This window comes from Otolemur garnettii, unplaced genomic scaffold (assembly GCF_000181295.1).
Source record: "Otolemur garnettii isolate 467f Iridium unplaced genomic scaffold, OtoGar3 scaffold00082, whole genome shotgun sequence".
In the NCBI taxonomy this organism is placed as follows: domain Eukaryota; kingdom Metazoa; phylum Chordata; class Mammalia; order Primates; family Galagidae; genus Otolemur; species Otolemur garnettii.
In genome coordinates, this window is record NW_003852477.1 from 7668306 (window position 1) to 7694183 (window position 25878).

The following is a 25878-nucleotide window of genomic DNA, read 5'->3' on the forward strand; positions in this document are numbered from 1 at the left end:
TTCCTCACAAACAGCCAGGCCCATACTTCCTCTACAGGGCTACCCACGTACCATCTGAGCATATCATGCCCAATGCATGGGTAGACATTCCAGCCTTCCTATCTTCAAGACCCACATTGTACCCTAAGTCTCTTTGGAGAGCCAATGCCTACCAAAATATAATTTAAAACATATGGAGATAGCAATTGATATAAACCCAAAGAAAAGTAGTCTCTTAAAACACTTTCAAAATAACAAACTCATCTGACTAGTCCAATATAAAATCTCTTTTCAAAATCCCATTATCCCTTAATTCCTGAAAATGATGCACTCAACTTCAGAATTTGGTCTTTAAGCTATAATTTTAAAAGATAATACATTTTAAAAAATATTAAATGTGTATTATTTGGAAGTAAGTATATGTAAAAGAACCTGTAAATATCAATATTTAAACCAATTTATCAATTCTCCGGTCCACAAAAGGAGATATTCATATATTTGAAATTTGAAAATAGTTTTTCTTAACTATGACAATGGTTGCTAGACTTTGTCCTTAATCTTGCCAAAGGACATTATTCCTATGTGACATGACCCATGACACAGAGATTTAAAGCTCCACAGGATAGTGAGATTTTGTGGTCTTCTGATGGATGATATCAAAGTTGAAGGCTAAAAGATACTTTGGTGGTATAGCTGGGAACAGATTCTGTAACAAAAAAGAAAAAATATGCTCAACCATTCACCAAACTCACACAAATTATTGCCACTTCATGTTTAAGTATAAAGATAATGTATAGGTGATAAATAATACACTTAGTACCATTTAAGTCAGCCATCACAAATGTAGTCAAGCTATAGAAATGTTTAGATCTAACATAGAATCATTAACTCACCTTCTTTTGCAATCTTTCCAACCAGTTCACCCAACTACATCAAGACCTTGGAAACTGGGTGAACCTTTAGAAACAACAGCTGACAGAATAGAAATAAATGGACTTGGGACTATGGATACCAGTAGAGGGGAGTATAATTTAAGAGAGAAGTTTGGGCTATTCCTAAACCAAGTACAATCTTACTAAGTAAACTTCCCAACCTTGCTCTTCCCACAAGTTAGTGCCCCTCACTCTCCCTTCACAGCCAAATCTTGTCAAAGGACAGTCTATATAGCAATGGCTCTCCAGCACGGGCTTCAACACCACCTAGAAGCTGCTTGTTCTCAGACCTATGTGATTTGTTGGGTCACAACTCTGATTCTTAAGTTCACTAAAATTTGAGAATCAGTGAGGGCTTCACATCTTCATCATTCTTGAGCTACAGGAGGCCCATGTGGACTAAACCTACTTTTCTTCCTGATACCCATTGTCTCTATGACTGACTCAGACTTTGGTCTAATAAGGAAGGAGAGAAAAGAAAGAAGACATCACAGCAAAGAAAGGAAAATAAACAAATTCTTAAAAATTCAAAGCACATGCCTGACCATATATAGGTTGAACCATAGTAACTGGCATGTTTATAGGTCAAAATCAGCTGAATATTAGTACTATTATTTGGTTCAACCCAATATGAATATATGAAAGATAATTATTACAATTATTTAATAATAATTAAATTATTATGTCATCTTGATATTGAGTATTACCAATAGGATTTTCCATTATTTAGAAATAATTAAAATTATTATAATTACTTACAAATAACTGAATAAATTCAAAATCTACTGCTACTTTTTAAATTATTTTTAAATGACAAATTATTTTATTTAAATAACTAATTATATTTATTTTATAATGAATTTGTTAATTATTTAAATAAAATAATTTGTCATTTAAAAATAATTTAATTTAAAAAGTAGCAATAGATTACTACTATTAGTAATCTTTTACTAATTTAAAGTTAGATCAATTAACTTTAAATGCAAATTATTATTGCTGGCCACACAGGGCCCAAATTTAATATCTGGACTCTCTGATTCATTTTTGTATTTTTATGTAATAGCTCTAAAATATAATTGTGAATAATTAAATGAGTAAAATAAAGTTTTTCACAAGAGGAAAATCATATTCCCTCAAAGATAAATTTTGGCAAATAAATAGTTCTCTGGCTTCAGTTTAACACAAATTTCTAATTTATTTCACAATAGTTTAACATTTAAGATGAGGGATACCCAAATAGATGAAAGGTAACTGTATAGAAATTTTCTTAATTTAGTTGAAATTTTTTTTTCAAATAAATGAAATCTTTCTTGAGTGCCATTAAATCTCTGAATATTTGAATGTGACGAATCCTCTTCATGCGTACCTCCTGAGGGTGACAGTGGGGTCCTGCCCACACACCTTATCTTTAAAGGCACAGGGGCCAGTGCCACCTCCTCCCTAAATCCACAGGGATGGCATCTTACTGTCAGGTCCATGCTTCGCTTACCAAGGAAAAAAACTGAAAAATTAAGTAATAACTTGAAGACGATCAGATCCAGAAAGGAGGAGGCGGTGATTAGAAAACCAAAGGCGATTTACGCCTTTGTCCTGCAGAGGTCCTAAGCCTTCCAGCCAGGATCAGGATATCACTACCCCTTCACAAACAATCACCAGAATTCCTCTCTGGGAAAAACATGTCCCACCCTTCCTGAGGGACCTGCACTCCTCAGGGAAAACCAAAACTAAAAGGATTCACCTATCTGCCATCTTGTGTTTTTCCTTTGGGAAAACAGGTGTCCCTTGATTTTATACGAGAGAACTTTTTTCAAAAGTTGAATTCAAATGGATTTTTGAAATGGCATCATGTTTTCCCATTAACTTCAAATACTATTTGGTCAATATTATTTAGTTTAAAATTCATGTGTGGTTAATAGGCACATTCCTCACATTTCAAGGGTGTGTTCTCAGCTTCTCTGTCAAACAGTTGATGACATATCAAGCAATCAAATGGGGTAGAACAATTTGATATTTTAAGGAAATGTGTCATTTGGGTTTGGTTGTTTAGGAGGATAAATGGGGAAAAAAGTTTACGAAGTAATCTGTCCTTCCAACCAATTAACTTTTTGTCAATGAGACTTATATGTGTGGCATAAATGAGTGGAATTATGGACATTCACATTAAATAATTTTAAATATGAGTAACCCACCTCTTTCTTTAAGATCTTCAATATAGGCTTTCATAAATTCTTTATCAAAATGTTGGCGATCCTGTTCACTTTCCATTATTTCATCATCTTGACACTGTGTATTATCAATAGGATTATCCATAAGGCTTACAAATCTATTCAAGAAAGTATGGAAAATACTACATTATCACCTGCGCTTTTTTGTTTGTTTTGAGACAGAGTTTCACTTCATTCCCCAGAGTGACTGCGACATCAGCCTAGCTCACAGCAACCTCAAACTCTTGGATTCAATTGATCCTTCTACTTCAGCCTCCCAAGTAGCTGGGACTATAGGCATCCATCACAATGCCTGGCTAATTTTAGTGTTTTGGGCAGAGACAGGGGTCTCACTCTTGCTCAGGGTGGTCTTGAACTCCTGAGCTCAAAGGATCCTCCTGCCTCAGCCTGCCAAAACACTAGGATTACAGGAGTGAGCCACCACACCTAGCCTCACCTGTGCATTTTTAACTGCAAATTTTCTCATGCCAGAAGGTAAGCTTTGTGGTACTGAACCCCAACATCTGGCTTATCCTTGAAAGTCAGAGTTCATCACATAATAGTATCACCAGTGGAATTCCAAATCCAACAGCAGTATGGAGATAGAATCATTCAACTTTTCCTTTACAGTTTCTTTCATTGAAATAATTTTTAGCATCCTTCCTTGCCCCAAAATAAAAAATATACCTGTATTTTATTATTCTCAAATTGTTTATCAAAGTAATCACTGTACATACTTTAAATTTTACACAGTATTATGTTCTTTTTTGTAAAACAGCATTCTCTCACCCTCCCCTTCATTACTCTTGGACCCAGAGGCAATCTCTTTCATTGGTCAATCACTACTCTTACTTAAAGCAATTTAAAATATCTTTCACCTTAGGACAAATACTTTAATGTCATTTAATCAAATGGTGGTATTCCTCCCCTTCTCTTCATTTCCCAACCTTCATACCTCCCAATTTTTGATCTGTTCTTTTACTTTAATGTTATAAATATTTTCAATTATTCAGAAATGGAGAAAAATTTCTCAGTGGGCACCCATGTACACACCCCCAGTCCCCACTTTTACCATCTGACTATACTTGCTCTACCACACACCCACACATCCATCCACACATCAGCCATATATATATATATATATATTTTTTTTTTTTTTTTTTGAGATAGGGTCTTATTCTGTTGCCTGGGCTGAAGTGCAGCAGCACTATCATAGCTCACTGCAGCCTCAAACTCCACGGCTCAAGCTCTCCTCCTGCCTCAGCCTCCAGAGTAGTTGGGACTACAGGGTACACCATGCCCAGCTAACCCTCTCAAAACACATCATGGACATTGTGTCCTTTTACATCGTTAAGGTCAATACAATACTCATTCTGATCTATAACCACATATAACGTTTTTTTGCCAGCAGTTTGAGTCTAACATTAAAAATCAATAAATGATATTTACATTCCTGTGACAATTACCTGGGAAGGCTTGGTGAGACCTTCATAGTTGAAAATGAGACAAACAGTGCTGGTTGGGCACCCTGAGTAGATGGGCAGTGCTGGCCAAGGGGCTGGCCTCACCGTGGGTGGTCACTCAGGCAGGGAGTTCAGTCTCCAGAGTCTTTTCCCCAGGGCCACCCTAGAGGAAACCTCACACTGTTGGTCTGGGGCTGGCCCACTGGTGCGGAGTGCTCTGCCCATTAGAATCAAGGTGGAGGTTGCCTGTGACTATGAAAATTCCCTTGGGCCTTCTGTTTCTAGTACCATGTTCCTGTCTGCACCTCCCTGTACCTGACCACCAATTCCTCCCTTGGAATTCCTGACCACCAAGCTTCTGTGGAGTTCTTCAGGACAGACTGGCCTGCTTCACTGCTTGCTCTCTGGGCTTCAGCTTGTCTCATCTCATTTTCATCTGTCACCCCTGTGCTGTCTGCTCTATGTCTTACATAACTGTGTTGAGATCGCTCATCCTACAAAGGCCTTCCCCTTGCGTGGTCCATCATTATAAAGCTCACGTATTTACAATTTTTTCCTTCCATTTTAATGGGCCCTCAAGAGGGACATATAGTCAATAACAAGGCATCTCTTATTGTTTTTATGACCTTCTTTTGATAAGTAACTTGTGAGTTGACCTAGATTTCTTCCTATATGCCTTATATACCATATATTTATGATATCAACTATATGTGGCATAGAAAGCCATGTGCTATAAAGCTTTCTTATGCCATACAATGAAGAATTTTTCCTAACTAGCCAATTTCTTCAATATTGTATGAAATCATCCATACTTTGCTCACAGGTTTATGAGAATTCCTGTATTATGTATTAGGATTGATTTCAGAACTACCTAATCTCTTCCAATAACTTATCTACAAACCGTTGCCCAGCATCACATAATTTACAAAGAATTACAAATACCTCATAATTCCCAGTAAGTTCTAACGCATTCCTCTTGTTTCCTAAAATTCTCATTACTGTCCTTAACTTTTTCATTTCACATATACTTTCAAATTCATTTTTCAAGTCCGCTAAAGAAATCCCATGTGACTTACGATCAGAATTATATGACACTTTGGTGTGATTTTTAGAAAAAATTCACATCTTTTTTCCAAAGGAAAGGTTTAATATAAAACTTCAAGATGCACATCATGATAAACAATAAAATTTATGAAAAGTTCTTCTTAGGATGAGTGCTGCTTGTCCAGTTTTTCTGTTTTGACTTATCCTGTCACCTCATCCCATGGTTTTCTGTGGCTTTCTTCTGCGTTGGCATGTTACATTGACAGAGTTCCATCCTAGGATGGTTACTATTATTTCTCATTTTTTCAAGACCAGTCAAGTGCAATAGTGAGGAGGGAAAGAGCAATAAGTAACAAGGAGTTCGAACTGACTGAACAATAATTAAAAGAACTCACTACTTTCAGAACAGTCAATTTTTTAAAAATTTCACCAACATCTGTAACCTTCTTTCCTCTCATCCCAAAGTATGTTGGTTAGCTGTCCACCCTGGTTAGAGCCGTACTGTTCTGGTTTCTGCTTTTACTTGATTTTTGGAGGTGTGTGTTGGTGGGAGGAAACCATATTATGCACATGTGTTTGTTGTCACCCTGTATTGCTAAAATATATTCTCCAGTAACTCTCTCAAAGAGGGTACACAAGAAATAGACTTACTAAATTCTCTGATATTAAGAAATATCTTTGTCTTACCCCGAAAATCAAATGCCAGTTTGGCTAGCTATAGAATTATAGGCTTAAAGCCTTAATCCTGCAAAACTTTTATGACAGCACTCCAAGAAATCATATCTTTACCATCTTTTTACTGAGAAAATATACAGTATGTCTTTCCCCAATATTTGCAATGTCTTTGATATCCTTTGCAAAGACATTGTAGTCCCCTTCATATAAGAGAACTGTTTTTCCTAGGGTTTTCCTAGTTATTGTGCATTTTTGGTCATTAGTTTAATGCCATCATTTCTTCCATTTGTTTTTTCTACAGGTAATTTTTGAGAAATCAGTAATAACCTATTAAGTTTTTTATGTAAACTTTAATCTTTTTATTGAGCTTTCAATAATTCAAAGAGCTTCCATCTGAGTCTCTTAGATTTCTGAGTCCTACAATTCTATCACTTGAAATTAGTTAGATGATAGTTTTACCCTGACTGTTCTTAGATACAGAGCTGCCAAATGTGGAAGGGGCTCTAGGGACAGATTCTGCTTCTCCTCTCACCAGTGGGCCTTTTCTTATCCAAACAATACTCCTAGCACAGCTATGAACAGTGAGAGACTCATTCCAGTGGATGGAATGGGGTGAGCAGGGAGATCTTTTACACCCCTGTTAATCTTATGCTCACACAGGTGTGAAATTAGTCTCTCTCTAATAGTCAAACCTCTTTGCTCACCATGCATTTTACTGCAAAGAGAGGAGGATAAGTTTGGACTCTATGTTGATAGTAAACATTCACCATTGAGAGAACCTGGGGTCCTTGGGTCCTCTGGAGGGAATATTTATGTTATCTTCTGTTTTCTATTTTATTCCAGAGGCGGTTATAACAAGCACCTGGTATTCAAGGCACATGAGTCTCTGGACACAGAGAGAAGGTGGCTTTTAATAAGGCCATCTCCTGTCATGGCTCCAAGCTGCTGGGGATGGACAAAAATGGTCTCAGGATAGAGGTAACGGGGAACCCCAAGGCCCTAAATTCTGGCAAGATATGCTACCAGGGAGCCATTAGCTGCCATGGAGTCATTTTAAGGGAGGATAGAGCTTAGAATTCTCAATTGCATTTCCTTCCCGCCCCCAGCTGGAGTCTGTTTACATCACATTCACATGGATGCTTTTTCTTAGTTACATATGGTTGAGTTTAAAGAAACAGAAATAAGGGTGAGGCAACCAGGGAGGATTTGTTCAACAGCTGCTGCCCCCTCTAGGCCAACAGGGATGTGAGTGCTGAGCAACAGACTGGGCCCCCCAGCATGGGCCTCACACCTTCCACCACATGGGACCTCTGTTCAGAAATCCTCTGAGCCATATGCTTCCTCCTCATGACAGACACCAAAAACTTCAAAATCCTGTGAAGTTATTAGAACTGTGAGCTGGGATCAGGTTCAGGGTACCAGAACCATCTAATCCGGTTCCTGAAACAGTTGTCCCAGCTCTAAAACTCCTCACTCCTTGCCTGTGTCTGAATGTGTCTCTATGGGGATCTCGGCTCTACTCACCGCAAAGGCGTGGATGAGTCGCAAAGGGCAGTTGGCACCTCCACCAAATGGTCCCCACTGACGACTAACAAGCTGAGCTTCTTTAGGTTAAGCATGGAGTAAGGAAGATAGGTCAGCTTGTTTTTATACAAGAGAAAGTTCTGCAGTTCCTCCAGCCTGAGAAGTAAACAGGATCAGAGAACACAAGGACTCAGCTCCGTAGCTAAGGAAAGCAGTGTGAGTTACAACTCAATGCCAGGAGGACATCCCTACTTTATTTATTTCATATATGTAATCTTTATAAAAACAAACTTACTATAAATTTTAAATGAATAAAGTCATGCCAGGTGACACAATCCTCCTCCCCCCTCTGGCCTTGCCCTCTCCCCTTGCCCCGTTTTTTACTGATTTAATCACTCATTGAAGACATACACAGCCGCAGGAGAAGCAAATTGCACAAGACACAGTAGGCTACGTGGAGCCTCAAAAATCAGTATATCTCTCTTTCTAAGTGTCTCCTGCATTTATGAAGGTCAGCAGGACACAGGAAAGAAATCTCACTACAGTTAGAATGAGAATAAGTAGATTTCGGCGATGTCTTTCCTTTTGAATAATACATCTTAAAAGCAATTATTCTTCTCCCAACGTATTTTCTAACTTTAAAACGGGAAGAAAAATGTAGAATGAAAAGAAAATGAGCAAAATATGCCCCCTATTTTCTAGTTTATTCTAACTCAGTGACCTCCACCCAAGATGTTTCTTTCATTCATTTGCAAAATTGTGGCTAATTCCACAAATATTTCATTAAGTTCCCTTCCTGTTTCAAATGAAAACAAATGCCACTTAGTCTCAAAAACCCAGAAAGCATGGATACACGTCACATGTACCACAAGGAGAGAAAGGTCACACGAGCCGGCATTCAGGCCTAAGCTGTTGTTGGCTTCTGTGTCCTAAGAGCTTGTTTATGCTTCTTTATAAAAAAGATCGCAGATTCCAGGACAGAGATTGTGTTTCATTCACCACTGTACCCTTTCCCACTCTCCAGGCCTGCCGTACTGGAGCCTAATGATATTATAAACGAATAAGTGAATGAAGGAAGTTTACATAATTCAGTATCAAAATTATTCTTTAAACATGATGTAGCTATAAGAATATAATCTGAAAACTTTGCTAAGCCTATCGATTTTGTTTGAAAGATTATGCATAGTAAATCAATAAACAAAATAAAAATTGTCCTCACTGATATTCTACACATAGAGTGATGTGTTTCTGTTCTATGTATAACAAATTTACTTTTCTACTCCTGTGGAGTAAAGTTAATGATGCCAGTTTCAGGAAGACTGAAGCAAATTCAAGTTCATCCAGACAATGAAGGTGTATTCAAAGCACACCTATGTATATAGATAGAATGCAGATGGGAAATTGTCTTACTCTATAATTTCTTGGAAAACTGATTTCCTAGAAACAAACTCTGGAAAATTTGCTGATGTCAAAGAACATCCATGTGCTACGCAGGTTTAACATGCTAACGGTGGTCAAGGAGCTAGGAACCGATTTATTTACCTCACCTGCAGAATGCAAGTAGCTACCTGTCTATATCTTGTGGCAGGTCACTCAGGTTATTGTTGCTTATATCCAACCACTGCAAATTAGACATCCGCAGGACACAGATGGGGACGCTTGAGAACTTGTTTGCTGAGATATCTACAAATGTAACTTGCTTCAAATTACTTAACTAGAAAAGAAGAACAACATATTCGAATTACTTTTGTGAGAATGCTAATTAAGTTCACTGAATAATTTTTAGATTGGTATTTCTTCCCCAAAGGATCAATGCAGTCCATACCTTGGAGCCCCACTGTGAGGCATGCACTGCGCATGTGCTGGGGAAGCTAAGATAAATAGGACACTGTGGCTGCCCTCCAGGAATCTAGACGCTCATAAATAAATAATGCGATTTGATGTAGTAAAAACTAACACGCAGAAGTTTCTGACTTGCCATGTTTGGTAATACAAGGAAATAAATGTTTAATCGGCCTAACATCACAGTGGGGTAAGAGCCAGGGCTCCAAAAGAAAGTTCACAGAAAATGGAGTATTGGAATGGGGAAAGGTAGGGAAGGAAACTGAGGTGGGGGAACAGCATGTACAAAATCCCAGAGGACAGAAAGTGCAAGTTTTATAGAGTAGAATGAGGCCAGGCGTGGAGGCTTATGCCTGTACTCCCAGCAGCTGAGGCAGGTGGATTGCCTGAGCTCAGGAGTTCCAGACCAGCCTGAGCTAGAGCAAGACCCCATCTCTAAAAATAGCTGGGTGTGGTGGCTCATGCCTGTAATCCCAGCACTCTGGGAGGCTGAGGCAGCCTGAGCTCAGGAGTTCAAGATCAGCATAAGCAAGAGAGAGACCCCGAGACCCTGAGACCTCATCTCTTCTAAAAAAAAAAAAGAAAGAAAGAAAAAATAGCCGAGTGCTGTGATGGGCACCTGTAGTCCCTGCTACTTGGGAGGCTGAGGCAAGAGGATGGCTTAAGCCCAAGCATGTGAGGTTGCTGTGAGCTATGAAACCACAGCACTCTACCAAGTGAGACTCCATCTCAAAAAAAAAAAAAAACTCTGTGTTGCCTCAGCAGAAAAATCAATACAAAATTATTATCTATTCTTCTTTTTATGCTAAATGTAGAAAATGTATATTTTAGGCTGTAAAATACTTTATTAAGGTATTTAAAGGAAATAATTTAAAACTTTTGTGAAAATCAGAGTAAGAACCATCACAATGGCTTTGAACTAGCAAGGAGAAAAGTTACGTGGATATAAATCTCATTTTCCCACTAGCTACTTTTATTAGTGGCAAAGTAAAACATTCATAAACTCTTTTGGAAAGTATTTATATTTGTCTGAAAATGCCAGTGTTGTACAGAACAAAATCTGACTCTCAATCAGAATAAACAGAACACTTTTTTTATATAAAAAAGTTCATGTAGCTAGGAAGTCTGATAATCTTTACCTTTGCCTCAGAATTTCTGATCATTCCTTCACTTAACCATCTACCGGTCATTCACTCTACCTGCTGTTTATTTACATTTTAAATCAGAATTGTGTCAATTATTTGTGTAAATACCATCCCATTAAGACAGACAAATGTTAGCAAATGCAGACACACATGAAGATGGTGAGCTGTGTGCGGGCAGGGGGCCTTACTTGCTGCGACACCCTAAACCAGAGGACTCATAATGGACAGAGGTGCTGGAGCTGGCAAAAGCAACTTTGAGATTATGAAGTGTAGTGCTGGATTTTAAAGGTTGGATCTGGTAGTAAGGAATGCTCTGTAGTAAAGAATCAAGGCAGACTTGTAAAGGGGAAGAAGATATGATAAAAATTGTGTGAATTGTTAAAAATTCATCTGATGTTCATCAGTTTATTCTATTCACGAATTCAACAGATATTTAGCACGTGACTAGAGTGGTAGTGGAAAGGTAGGTAGTAGAAGGGTCACGTTGCAGTGGCCGGATGCAGAATGTATTCTGAAGGGCATGCCCCACAGGATTTGTTCACGGGTTGGATATGGGGCACGGGAGTGAGGTGATAGGTCAAGAGTGACTCAACTTACTCAGTCTAACATCTGAGTGACAACTGAGCCATTCCCTGAACTGAGAAAGATTGGGGGATGAGAGGGTCTGTGCAGGGAATCATCACCCCTGGCTGTGTACCCTCACCAGGACCACTGTTGGGCATTTCCTGAGGTGAAAGGGATGCTAACAGTTTAGAAGCAGCTACTTCCTCCGGCCCAGCAGTGATCAGGAAAAGAAAATAACACCCTGTCTAGAACTACAATTGGTGTCCTGTGCCTCGTCAGAACCTCCCCAGTCATCACCATTTTTGCCCATTTATTATCAGGATGATTGTCAAATCCTTATCTCCCTTCAGCGCAAAAAGCTTATTTGGTTTTATTTGGCAATAAAAGTTGTTCACTTTTACATGGGTCATTATGAAAGTTTTGGGATATCCAAAAATCAAGAAACATAAAATCAGCATGGACAGAAACAAATGAAGGCCTCTTGGCAACACGGATCAGCCAGGGAGGTTGCAACTCACAAGGGTGAATCAGAAAGGACACTGTCAACTGTGTTTCCTAGAAGTGAAATAATGGACAATAACACAGTACATCTCAAAGCTTTCATACTGACCCACATACCTGCTCCATTTGATCAGAAAATCATTTCTCCATGAATGCAGATCAAAAGAAACTAATGAGTATTAAAACTTCACCACTGTGGCTAAATCAGGGTCTGTACTATAGACGATAGATCTCATACATTGTAGGCATCCATAGACATTAAAATACCTTGAGTAAAAAATCGGATTATTTCCCTATTTTCCTTGGATAGCATGTCTGAACTTAAATGAGGTGTTGGCCTAGTGTAAAAACATTTTTAAAGGCCTTATAATTGCTGGTATAGCATGATTGAAATGTCAAGAAAAGGTGACATGATAAAGATGGGTTTCATCTTTTAAAACTTCTCCATATTATAGACCATTCCATGCCACAAATCAAATCAAAGTAAGTCATAGTGCAGAAATGTTTATTTCTTACTTCAAAGGGCAGCTCAGTTAATTCTAGATTCCCAGAACAGTCCAGTCTCTCTAGATTTTCACACTCTCCCAGTTCTGGCGGAATGCTCTTCAGATGGTTGAAACTCACATTAAGTTCTTTAAGGTTCTTCAAACAACCTGTCATCAGAAAAATGGTCACAGCCATTGAGTAGGTCTTTTAAGAACAAAAACAAAAACTAAGAGGTCAAATATTTGTATTAGTCATGATGGGGACGTCACTAAATATAATTTTGTGTTTGCTTTACAAACATTCCTTAAGTGTCTTCAAGTGTCATCTTTTATCCTAAGCATTTTGGTCCCTGATCACAGCTAGCTATCCATCTATCTATCTGTTTGTTGCTTACTTCTGTAGGAGTATCTAACCTTTGAGCTTCTCTGCAGCACAGTGAAAGAAGAGTTGTCTTGGGCCATACATTAAATATACAAATACTAATGAAAACTGATAAGCAAAAATAAAAAGGTCCATGCATAATATTTCATGATATCTGCCACCACAGATATGCAAAAATGTCCTCACACAATCCACATGCAGCGTGCAGGCTGCAGGTTGGACACCCCTGGGCCCTTTGTGAAACTATAGGCAAGGTGAGTGGGCATTAGGGATTTGCCCTCTGTGTACCCTGGGTCAGACCCACCACCCATACGCGTGCAAACACTGTGAAATTATATGATGAATTAAATAACAGGGAGTCACTTTGAAGAGTGGTACAGCTTTTAGGAAATACAGCGACAAGCAATACCCTAAGGAAGGGCTCTAAGGAAAGTGAGCTGTGCACTGAAACAGGCACAAAGCTCTGTGTATGTGGTAAATGATTCAAAGGAGCAACTGTTTACAGATGACGTGTAATTCATTGTGTATCTTTGGCTTCATATGTGCATTCATTTATAATGCATAATCTATCATATTTCCTGAAAAATATGCTACAAGTCTCTTTCTTTCTTTCTTCTTCTTTCTTCTTCTTTTTTTTTTTTTTTTTTTTGAGACCTGAGTAGAATGCTGTGGCATCACAGCTCACAGCAACCCCAAACTCTTAGGCTTAAGCAATTCTCTTGCCTCAGCCTCCCAAGTAGCTGGGCCTATAGGCACCCGCCACAAGGCCTGGCTATTTTTGTTGTTGCAGTTGTCATTGTTGTTTTAGTAGGCCCAGGATGGGTTCAAACCCACCAGCCTCGGAGTATGTGGCCAGCACCCTACCCACTGAGGTATGGGCACCGCCCACTACAAGTCTCTTTCATAGGCAAATATGAACATGCTAAGCATAAGAGGCAATAACTGAATTGACTGGAAAATACCGTATTCTAATTCTGATTCTTTTTTGAGACAGAGTTTCACTTTGTCGCCCTCAGTAGAGTGCTGTGGGGTCATATCTCACAGCAACCTCAAACTCTTTGGGCTCAAGTGATTCTCTTGCCTCAGCCTCCTGAGTAGCTAGGACTACAGGTGCCTACCACAATGCCTGGCTATTTTTCGAGATGAGGTCTTACTCTGACTCAGGCTGGTCTCAAACCTGGGAGCTCAGGCAATCCACCCACCTCAGCCTCCCAGAGTGCTAGGGTTACAGATATGAGCCACCATGCCTGACCCCTATTTCTGATTCTTGATTGAATAAACATGTAACTATTTCTTTCTTTCTTTCTTTTTTTTTTTTGTAGAGACAGAGTCTCACTTTATTGCCCATGGTAGAGTGCTATAGCGTCACAGCTCACAGCAACCTCCAACTCCTGGGCTTAGGTGATTCTCTTGTCTCAGCCTCCCAAGTGGGACTACATGTGCCCACCATAATGCCCGGCAATTTTTTTGTTGCAGTTTGGCTGGAGCTAGGTTTGAACCCTCTACCCTTGGTATATGGGGCTGGTGCCCTGCCCACTGAAGCACAGGCACCGCCCAACACATAACCATTTTGAAACCAGAAACTAGTATAAGAGCAAATATACTTAACACTCTAAGAATCATGTCATGTGTGTTCTAAGGCACTGAATACTTTTAACATTTTTAAGCTAAACTTAACTTAGAAAACCAAAGTTCTTATTTAGCTTTGCAGAATAGATACTCAAAATACAAATTTCTTGCCACTTCAAAAATGAGAAAGTAAAACATACCAAGACAGTATACTGGAAGCAGGGCCATTTCTGGTAATTTTGTGGCTTCTCAGGGTTTGTTAGAAGATGCTACCAATGATGTGGAAATCAGTAGCCCCTCTAACTTACCTACCTGGTATATACTTGCAAGCCTTGTGGTTAGTTATTGTAGTCAAAGTAGCAGAGTGGATAAGGAGGACAATAGAAAATAAAATAGCTTCTTTTCCACAGAGGACTGGGCACATGATCAGACTATTTCCATAGCTTCAGCTTCCCTAAGTCTATGTATTATGGAATCTCTCATTAAATGTAGGAGATTGGTACAGATGACATAACTGTTCCATGTGTGTCTAAGCTTTTCAACACAGCAGAAATAAATCTGATCTATTAAGGGGTTACATGACCTGGTTCATGGAGGCATTTGTTCCAGTACATGAGGACACACAGGAGACGTGTCCATCAGTGATATGTGTATCTGACTACCACTGGGGGGGGGAATACAAAGAGAAAATGAAGTAATAGGAGAGAGAGAGTTTTATATTAGACTACCTTCTTCTCAAAGGTGGTCAAAGAAAATTAATAGCTTTAGAAAGTCTACAGCAAATGTAACACTTTGATAATTTATAGACACCAAGAAATTATTTATATTCAGATCACTGTTACCCTTGCCACTCACTTCCACGATGCCTAATTTCATCATATAAACACGACTTTTCATTCCTCAGCAGTATCTTGGTAAGGATTTAGCATTACTCCTCTGAAATGGGCTCAGTTTTCTCCATCAGAGTCAATTTAGATCAAAAGCCCAGTCCCACTGGAGGTGGAAGGCCACTAACCACGATTTAGTATTTGCTTGTTAAGTACTCTACACTAAATGTCTACCCATCTTTTATCCTGAATGTCCTTGTTTAAGCAGGTTACTTTCCCTTGGCCACATGTGGCCTTAAGGCTGCAGATTCCCCACCTCTGGGCTAAGTCATTAATATCACTGGGACCTGCTCTCTCCAATCTATAAAATGGAGGAACAGGAGGTAAACGACCACCAACAAGTCAAAGATGGTACTTTTCAACTATAAAACTTCTAAGTCCTCCCTACCTTTCAAGAAACTGGACAAGGAAACAGAAGTACTTGTCCTTGTTGGGTCTAGAATTTGAATTTACCCTACTTATGAGCTAATAAGTTTGCCTGTTGCTGTTCCATAGATATTTGCAGAAGACACAAGACTCCTGGTCGGAGATGGCATATTTACATCAGTTCCCTTACAACCAAGCCCACCACACATGATGCAGATGTCCCACAAGGATGTATACACAGAATGGGTGGTAGCTGCAGGAGACTGAGCTTGGGGAACGCACTGCTTTTATAGCAAGTGCTTTTGGGGGAAAGACGTCACCTCATCTCTCCACTTAGTTAGTAGCTGCATAAACAACTCAAGATCGGCCAGGATAGAAGGATGGCCAGATCTCTGTAGTCCAGACACACTTGTATGAACACCAGAGGCCCCACAAGCCACCCTTTGTCCCACATGGCCTTGGCTGCTGGTAAATTCTCACAGGAGTTTGCCATTCCACTGGCCCTAGGGCATGAATAGTGAGAATGGAATGTACAGCCCTTCCACCTCTGCTCTCCACCGGGGGGGAAAAGAAACAATAATGATCACTAGAGTCCTCATTTTAAGAATAGGCATTTGAACAATTTCAATCTATCAAAAAGACAGAATAAGCTAAGCTAGACTTATCAATGGACTACTATATGGGAGCAATATATTTTATTTGATATTTATAATAATCATATTATCAGATGCTTATGTCTCTAAAACTTAAAAGAAATCAATAAAAAGCTCTTAAAGTATTGCTCACACATGAAGCTTCTAGTTTCTCAGCAACTGGCAAACATCTCTATGAGCTGAATTACACAGGTGAAATCACGGCATTTCTGCCCATAAGGGACAATATGAACAAGCAGCTCTGAGGACTGTCAAAATAGCCCTGGCCAGAGACCTTTGGGGCAGGTGGAAGAGGAACCCTGGTATCTGCAGAATGTCACCTGTACACAGCTGCCTGCTGCTTACCACACACAGGAGCCTGAAGACCCTGGCTAAGTGACTTACCAATTTCAGCTGGAAGATGAGAGATTTGGTTTTTTGGCAGATCCAATATTCTCATTGCTTGAAACAGCTTGATATATGCAGGAATGATTTGAATCAGGGTATTGCTTATGTGCCATTCTCTCAGGTGTGTCTGCTCCCTCAATGAATCTGGGAGCTCCTAAAATAGAATGAAGGACATCAGTCAGAACTAGCCCCTTGAGGGCCCCCAAACCATGTAAAACCAAGTATTTATTTCAAAACAAGAAGCAAGAGAGTAGACGTGAGAGCATTAGCTGTAACCACCAGAGCTCCAGCCGTTTCAGAAAGAAACCAAAGATCCCGCAGTCTTCCTTCATTTTACAGATCTGCCTAATTTCAAAGCTGCCAGGGATTCATATTATTAAAAAACTGTTCATAATATTCAATATTATTTATATTTAATAATTCCTATTATTAAAATCCTACTGAATACAAGCAGGCTCACATTCATCACCACAATACATATTATTCATTTACAACACACCAATTTAACACCTTCTAAAAATAAAATCTGCCCATATGTTCCATTTTGAAATATGAGCTATATTTCCCTTTCTCTGTAGCTCTTTTTAGAAATTCTTGATAAACCTCTAACATTCTCTGTACCAAATTTCCAGATGTTCTTTTGAGTCTATGACAAGGAAAGAGCCCCAGAAAGACAGGTGGTGGGGAGACCCGACCCTACCATCTTCCAAGCTCACCACTCCCTGAGCCTGGGCTTCTGAAGTGATGGTGAGGAACTCTGAGGTCTCCAGGCCTCCCCTTGAGCTCCAGGGTACATTGTAGAGGTGTTGAGAAGTGCTTAAAGACTTGGGGGGGGGGGGCTATTTGTCTGGTTGAAGACATCTGATTCACCAAGAGTCAGAGAGCCCCCACTGCAGGAGGGATGTGGCAGCACAGCAGGGAGGGCACCAGGCCCCTGACTGCAAAAGCTGACCCCAGAGCACCATCAGCAAAGGGGCTGGAGCACTAGGTCGGGTAGAAAACTCCATGGGGGTGAGAGGGTGTGTAGGGAGAATCCACACCGACCCTTCTGTTCAGCGCTCAGTGCTCATATGTGCTTTATGATCCCTGCTGCTGGGGGTGGGTGAAGAATTTTAACTTTCACTCTAGCACCTTTCCATCCAGCAGTACCATATAATACACGCAAAGTGGGTGTTAGTAAGGCCCTTTTGAAAGAGGAAAACTGAAACCCAAAGATGTTTAAACGAATCACAGTAAGGACCAACTGTGTGACTGTGTAGTTTGCAGGGCCCTATGTGAAATGAAAATGCAAGTGCCTTGCTAAAAAGTAACCATTTCGAGCTGCTGACCACAGAGCACTAAACCGAGCACCAGGCTGTGTGTGACTCTACACAGGATGCCAGGAGCTGCTTCCACAGCTGACAGCCTAGTTGCCCCCCACCCTCTGCGCTCTGCCCTGGCAGTCCATCCCCACTCCTTCTGATCCAAAGGGACCGAACTCCAGAGCAGATGGTCTGCCCTAGGGCTGGACAAAATGAAGAGGTGGCTCCTTAGGGAGCAGGATGCAGGCTCACAGCCGCTCTCTCCCCACGGAAGCTCCAGCGCACTGACTCCCTCCTATGTAACTCTTCTCATTCCACTCTTTCAATACTGGTGCTCTTGAAAGATTATTATACTTTCTAAACTATGTTCATGACTATTTTTAGTCATGAGAAAAGTATTAAGGTACCATATTAAGTGGAAGTAAAAGGAATAAAGTGAAAATGACAGATTGAAATACACAGACACTTTTGTTCCTCTCTAAAATTCCACCAAAGGGAATAAAAAGCGCCGGAACTTTTCAGATGGCATACACCCTGCAGAAGGACAAAAGAAAGGAAAGGAGCCATCCGCAGCAAAATGTGGGGAGCTGGAAAGCTCGCAGATGGTAAGCAGCTTCCACGACTACTCAGTCTTGCACCAGCGGGGGAAACAACCTGGATTCTCATCAGAAGCCCCAAGAGGCTCAGGTGGTGGGAGAACCAGGCACACGTATGCCTGGACGTGAACGCTGAACGCAGGGCCCAAAGGAGGTCGGGGGCAAAATCAAAGGACCAGAAACCTGATCCCCGTCCATGGCACAGATCAACTGCCTCTGCCTTCCCTCAAAGGAGACTGAGGCCTATTCAGGGGAGGGGGTGAAACAGAGCCCCTGGACTGGGGTCCTGCAGGCATGGCCGGGGCAGAGGAGGTGGCAGTCAGATGAGAAGGGCTGAGACTTTTCTATCTCAGGAACTGAGAAGATCCTTCTTACCAGCTCCAGATAAATCACAAATATGTGCTCCTGAGTGGAGGGGCGGCACCAGTGAGATGGGAGCTCTGCAGTGACGCCCTCAAAAACTAAGTGTGCCAAACACTCCTTGTAATGACCTGCAAACCAGTGTCTCCAGACTTCCAAGAAAATCCACATGTGCCTTTCTTCTTGTCCCAGAATAGGTAGCATCCACAAACCTACTGTCCCAGAGACGAGGTGCAGGAGGAATACTTAAGAGGTTTTACAGCAATAATCTTGCATCTTTGGAATTACAGAATATTCACGCATTTAATACTCACAGGCACTGGCGATAAAACAGGTAAAGGTAAACTGCCCCAGGAACAGGACTCTCGAAGACCAGCCCCCAGATAATACCAAGTATTCTGTTTCCCATCCCAAAGTACTTTCAGCCACAACGTGCATAACGCAGTGGTACATCTCAAAACTATTTAGAAAAGAGCCTAATTGTCTTACCACAACAAATAAGTAAGCCAGGTGATGGATATGTTAATCCGTTTGATATAAGCATTTCACATTGTATATCAAATCAGTACACTGTACCCCATCAATGCATCAGTGTACATAGTTATAATTTAATAAAAAAATTCATTAAAATTAAAAAAAAAAAGAAGATGGAGGGCAGGTCCCAGAGCACCCTGTCCCAATGCAATGGGCAATGGCCTGAGTACCCATGCCCACAGCAGCTTCTCCAAACGTGCTGACTTATTCTGCACGGCCAGGTGCTTCTTGAACCAGAGAATGCCAGTTCACAGCCAAGCCCTGGAGACACCTCCCCAAGCAAAGCGAGCAGGGGAGCAGGAGCGAGGACACCACCTGTAAACACTTGAGGAAAGAAAGAGGGAGGTGTCTTTGCTGTGTTCTCAGAATGTCATGAGGGGAAAGCTGGATACAGGGTCCCTGAAATTCCTTTGCCCAGAGCCTAGCATCAGCAACACCGCGACACATCAGTAAGTCACTGCCCACTGGGGGCGTTAGATGAATGGGAGGCTCAGTCATTTAAAGTATATTTTTTAAAAGCCAAAGAGTTATTTTAAATGCTGGAGGAAAAATCACAGAATGAAGCACCTTTAAAGACTGTCATTAAACCTGGGGAGGGTTGTAAGGTCCCAGCTGCTAAGGCTGAGAGGGACTCAAGTGGATACCACCGCTGCTGCCAGGACTACACTGAGTTTCATGGAGAAGACACAGGACAGCCTGATTCAGAGCACATAATTGCCTCCTCTCCACCCTCTGAAAAGCCCTCTAAAAGCAAGAGCCCAGGCCAATGCCTCCAGCTCAGCTGAGCAGCAGTCATCAGCCACAGCAGCTGCAGCAAGCACTAATTTGCCACAGTCAGAGAAACACATCCACTCACCTTCCAGTGATCCCCTGAAAGTTCAAGCACAAACTCACTGCTCCGTTTGCCTCTGTCCTTGACAAGTGAACTCTGCTTGGTGAGAATGTTCTTTTCAATCTTTTGCAGAAGCTGCACATTGGTGTCTACGAAGCCATTCTTGCAGTACGCAGATTGGGGAATGCCTTTCCTCCTGCACTCGGCCACGAAGTTCCACTCCTCCTTTATCCTACAGTGGGCAGCAGAAGCCACAGTCACTGTCCGGAGGAATAGCTGTCGCCTGCCTAGAGAAGCCAACCAGGCCTCCTGACTCTACAGAGCCGATATCCCCCTGTGTGTGTGTTGGGGGAAGGCAGGGGAAATCCTGAACTGTGAATTACAAGGAACTTTGTTTAGAAAAGTAGAGGAAGTGAGTTAGATGGAATTTCTGGCCAATATTTCTACCAAAATTACCTATGCATTCAGTTGCAATTTCTTTTGAAATTATATTGTGCCAACCTAAGCTTTTACAAAGTTCAAGGCCCCAGGAACTGTTGATCTTTCAAGTGCATTTGAATAGAAATAGAGAGGAGCCTGAGTTTATAAAACCCCTGACTTTGGAATAATGTCATCCATCAGCCACCTTGGGAAACTTTACTCCCTGTAAATGAACCAAGGTCCAGCCAGAAACAGGAGCTGATTCAGGACTCAGCCTCCCATAAACCATCGTTGCCAATTTTCTGCCCTACCATTTTATAGCTTCTCACACTTACGGCTTATCCTCCCAGCTTGATCCTAAGCTGCATGATGGCACTAGGCGTATCTGGCTGCCCTTCTGATGCACACACAGCTGCTAGAACAGTGTTGTGCACCTGGTGGGCTTTTCTCTATTTCAGGATTTCTTTTCCACTTGAAGCCTTCAACATATTCTCTATTGAAATCACTTCAGCGGCTTGCTTCTTTCCTGCTTCTCTCTCCTTATTTATTTATTTTTTTGTAGGGATAGGATCTTGCTATATTATTTAAGCTGGTCTTGAACTCCTGGGCTCAAGCAATCCTCCTGCCCAGGCCTCCCCAAATGCTAGGATTCAGACACAAGCCACTGCACCCAGCCATCCTTACCTCTCTTGAAACTGTTCTCATCAATCACTTTTTAGCCTTTTGGCTAAGACCAATTGTGAAACTACTCTCGTTAAGGTCATCAGTGACCACCACTTCACTAAATCCAGTGGTCAAATCCAAGTCCATGTCTTATCTAACCCACCTTTGCACCTGACACAGCCAGTGACTTGCTCCTCCCTGCAGCTTGCTTATCATGTCGCCTCAGGACAATGCATTCTGCTGGTGACCATCCCACCTCTTTGGACACTGTGCCTCCCCCTCACCTTCTCAACCTTTGGACTTCCAAGGGCTTCTTCTCTGCTACACTCACTCTTTAGATGTCTTCCAGCCTCCTCGCCGTCAATACGGCTGTATGCTGACCATGCCCAAGTTTATATCTTCAGCCAAGATTTCCTCTATATCAAATTGCCTTCCACTATCTTGGTCTGCATGTCTAGAGGCATCTCAAGTTAACAAGTTCCAACACAAACTCCTGATCTTCACTCACTAAACACGCTTCTTCCCTCAGCTCAGTAAAAGGTTGCCAGTTCCTCTGGCCAAAAATCCCATCTCTCTGATTCTGTGCTTACTTTCACACCCATATCAAATCCATCAACGTACACGGTCAGTTCTATCACAGTCTTGCCACTTTGCATCTTCTTCACTGCTTCCATCCTAATCTAAGCCCGTATCATCTGCTTACTGCCACCACCCTGGCCTCCCTGTGGCCTACACCCACCCAGCCATTTGAGTGAGCCTGTTACAATGTTTGTTGTGTTATGCCTCTGCCCACACCTCTTGTTGGCTTCCCATCTCACACATACAACCTGTAAGGCCCTACAGACCTGGGTCCTTCCTCTGGCTAGTCTGACCTCATTGCCCCCACCCTCTGGTTTGTTCTGACCTAGTCACACTGGTATCCTTGCTTTTCATTGACTATCCAGGAAACTCCTGCCTCAGGGCATTTGCACCTACTATTATGCCTGCCTGGAAGCTTGTTCCTAGATTTCTGCAGGGCTGGCTCCCCAGGTCTATGAGCAACTATCATCTTCTTAATCAGACATCTTGCTCTAGAGAAACCACTTTGAATATTTCTGGAGTTTCACGTTTACCATTAAGCTGAGGGAAGCAGGAACATTTGAAAAAAGTAATTGCTGATAATACTGGCTGGCATGGCCACATACGTCTCAATCACTGTGCAGTGAGCTGGGGGAGATCACCCAGCGGTCAATTAAACATAAAGCATATGAAGTCCTTAAGTAATGTAAGAAAAGTAATACATTTAAAAATATCAGCACATGAAGGGACATGTATTTAATGGCAGAAGAAAGTGCTGAAAGAATTAGAAGTAGTCTCCTCTGGCAGATTTTGCAGGAGCTTGAAATTGTTGCTTTTCATTCCTAATAAATTTTTCCTTGTGATTTAAATATTTTCACAACCATATGATAAGAATAAATTTTTAATATCTATCTGTAGATTTAGATCTGACTGTCCCAGCCAAGGACAGGGACATACCCTAGTCTGAGACATGCTCCTTGGCCTTCTTTGAGAAGCAGTTTCTTCAAAATTTTAGCAATCAGCAGCACAGCCACTGCCACTGGTGCTTGTATTCACTTTCCTCATTTCTTAGACTGAACCTGAAGGTAGATTCTGGCAGTGTAATGCCATGATACCAGGTAAGCCCTATACCATGCATCTTTCCTGTATCACAAATTACAAATTGATATAAATATTTCACGTATCTTGATAGAGCCAACATAAAACGGAGAAAAAAGGAAATTAGACATACCCCATTACAAATCATTATATGACTATCCTGTTTTGTATTTCTTTCTTAAATATTTTACGTCTTATTTCCTCCGAAACCTGATGAGGAAAGGCAAGATGAGAATAGAAACATTTTTTAAAACTCCATTCTCTTAAGAGTAATTAAAATAAATAAAATGCCATGGCTTTTGTACTTTATTGCCCACATAAAGAGGAAATCTTCCTCTTGAACCAATTTAAGTAGAACATCAAATATGAGACAAACATACAAAACAAGGCCATTAGAGTTCTGCTAATTAAATCAATACATGTCCAAACAAAATACTTTTTCCTTAAGAAATGAACCCATAATCCCAGATGGCAAACAGCCTCACTGGACAAGAAATTCCTCACTGAAAGCCTAACAATAGCTCTTCTATTTTTCCCTTAATGAACAAGTCAGACTGATACTCTATATTTTATCTCTACTTATAACTTTTAAATGCTGGCATATACTGCATGGAACAAATATAGCATTACAAGATGAAATACTACCAAGTGAGGTAACAAAACAAGCTGGAGGGTTTGACTTGTGTTGGGAAATTTACATTAACCAGATAGCTACCTTTTATAATCAGACATTCATCAGTTTTTCAAGACATTAATTTCTGCCCAGGAAATAGATCCCAAGAAACCAAGTTAACCTTTAAGTAGTACTAGTAATCACAGTATGAATCATAGTATGGAAACTCAGAAACCCCTGTGAAGAAGGCAAATTTCTGAGGTCCTGGGAAACTAACTGTTATTTTCTTCAACTCACATTCCTCCTTATCGCCCCAGCCAACTTGGGGGCTGTTTTTCTTATCTGGAGCTCAAAGTGCCTAACAAATCCCTGAGAGGTTTTCATCTTAGGTTAAGATGAGACACAGGACAAGCTCAGTGACACCGAGCCTAATTCAGGGTCAATCCTATACACGAGAGCTGTGGGAAGATGTTTAACACCACAGTGACATAGCTGAAGGGGCAGGGCAGTTACCACTCCAAAGCAGGTTGGAGAACACAGCTTTCAGACTCAGCTCTGCAGATGGCTCCTGTTCCAAGAACCTCAGGAAGTTACTTTGGCTACATATACTTCCTTAAGCCTCCCCCACCCCAGGGCTTGGGTCTCCATGCAGCAGGCCTGCTCTACTCCAGAGTGACCCCAGAGTGAGGAGTGGGGAGAAGTTGAAGCCAGGCTGAGAGCCACTTCAGGCTCACAGGGCCCTGAGACTTATGCAACTTGTATGAGCGTCAGTCTCCCAGACCTGTTGCCAGGGGACAGTTTGACAGTTCCAATTCTTAAATTCACATCATGTTGGATAATCTTGAATTAGTGCCAACTGAAAAGATGTTTCAATTACCTGTGAGTACAGGCAGGGGCATCCAACCTTCTGCCACACATTGGAAGAATAAGAGTTGTGTTGGGCTACAGAGTAAATACATACATAAACACTAATGAAAGCTAAAGAGTTAAAATAAAATAGGTCCGTGCATACTTTTCGTTTTTTCAATATCATGATATCCAACACCACAGAGAAGCAAAACAGTCCTCAAATAATCTGCGTGTATCCCACAGGCCACAGGCTGGACACCCCTGATAGAGGGAAGAGCTTGGCCAAATCCTCCCTTTACCAGCTTGGGGAACCCGGGAACGTTACTGAGGTTCTTAACTTTCTCATCTGTAAATTACGGATGATGATAAACACCTAGAAACACCGTGATTCAAACAGTAGCAGCTTCACTATCAAGCATGACCAGAAAAGGCATTCATTTTCATTCCATCCAAAAATCTCCTGTAAGTGAATAACCAAGAATATAGATACGCTCATGCCTTACATATTTTGTTTTTAACTTAAAACGCAGAAATATACCACCATCTGCCAACTTGACATAGGGCCAGGGACCTCCTTTGAGAGTCTGCCAATCAGAACGGCACTGTGCCGTTTTGGTAAAAACAATACCCATAACGCATCATCCAGGAGCTCCAGTGTGGGATTTTGTAGAGGAAATAAAAATTGTAGACACATGCAAAGCCACCCGAACACGCACCTTCTCTAGCTTATCATACTTTTATTAACCTCATACAGAGCTAATCTAATTGTATGGCTGTTATCAATGTGTTTATGATAAATGTAGTTTTTTTTCAAAGCACTCTTTTACTCATATTCCACACGTTTATATGTTAGTCAAATTACATCATATGGACCCAGATAAAAGTGACACCAACATAATGAATCTTATCTAGAATTCAGCTCAACAAGGGAGAGCCAGAATACACGACAGAGCTGCCCTGGTGTGGCATGCACCAGGCAGCCCAGTGAGCTAGCTCAGGGAAAGCCAGCACAGCAGTTTTCTCCAGCATGTATTGCAGAGGAAGTTATTGTGTCAACTCTGTCTTCCCTGGGCCTAGCACAGTGCCTGGATATGTGCAAGTCCTTATAATTATGGGTGTTCCTGTTACAGGAATCCAGTGTCCATCTTGGGCCACAGTGTGAGGTTCTGAAGTCTAACGAGGAAACCGTCACCGAGAGTGGGAAATTGCAGAAGAAAAGCATCCTCCTCCATGGCTCTCCTGTTGTTGCCTGCCCTAATCCCTACTCCCTGAACAAGCTAAAGACTGGGTTCTGGAAACACCTACTTTTCCAATGCACTCTTCTCAAGCCTTTCTTCCTCCTTCTTCTGCCGAGCTTTGTGCTTCTTGACTCGGGTTTCCCACAAGGCTCTGATGACAGAAATGTCAAACACGACCACTTTATGCCCCATTGTGAGAGCATGAAATTACCTG

General features: G+C 41.2%; 1 protein-coding gene across 1 annotated transcript; it reads right to left on the reverse strand.

Annotated features, from left to right (window-relative positions):
• Positions 1–322: 322 nt before the first annotated feature.
• Positions 323–25878, reverse strand: LRRC2 (leucine rich repeat containing 2). The gene is made up of 8 exons (XM_003794525.1): positions 25732–25878; positions 20250–20457; positions 16600–16756; positions 12390–12526; positions 9390–9535; positions 7822–7977; positions 3101–3234; positions 323–685 (listed from the first exon to the last, which is right to left on the reverse strand). Exons 1-8 carry the CDS (start codon positions 25854–25856, stop codon positions 636–638), a joined length of 1113 nt encoding a protein of 370 aa, XP_003794573.1. The 5' UTR covers positions 25857–25878; the 3' UTR covers positions 323–635.

Bases quoted from the DNA above. Each gene is read 5' to 3' on its own strand.
- LRRC2 (XM_003794525.1), bottom strand. From the start codon at position 25,856: ATGGGGCATAAAGTGGTCGTGTTTGACATTTCTGTCATCAGAGCCTTG. The intron at 16,757-20,249 runs GTGAGTGGATGT...ATTCTATTTTAG, and splicing joins TTTCAGGGGATCACTGGAAG to GAGCTCCCAGATTCATTGAG. The intron at 12,527-16,599 runs GTAAGTCACTTA...TTCTGATGACAG, and splicing joins TCATCTTCCAGCTGAAATTG to GTTGTTTGAAGAACCTTAAA.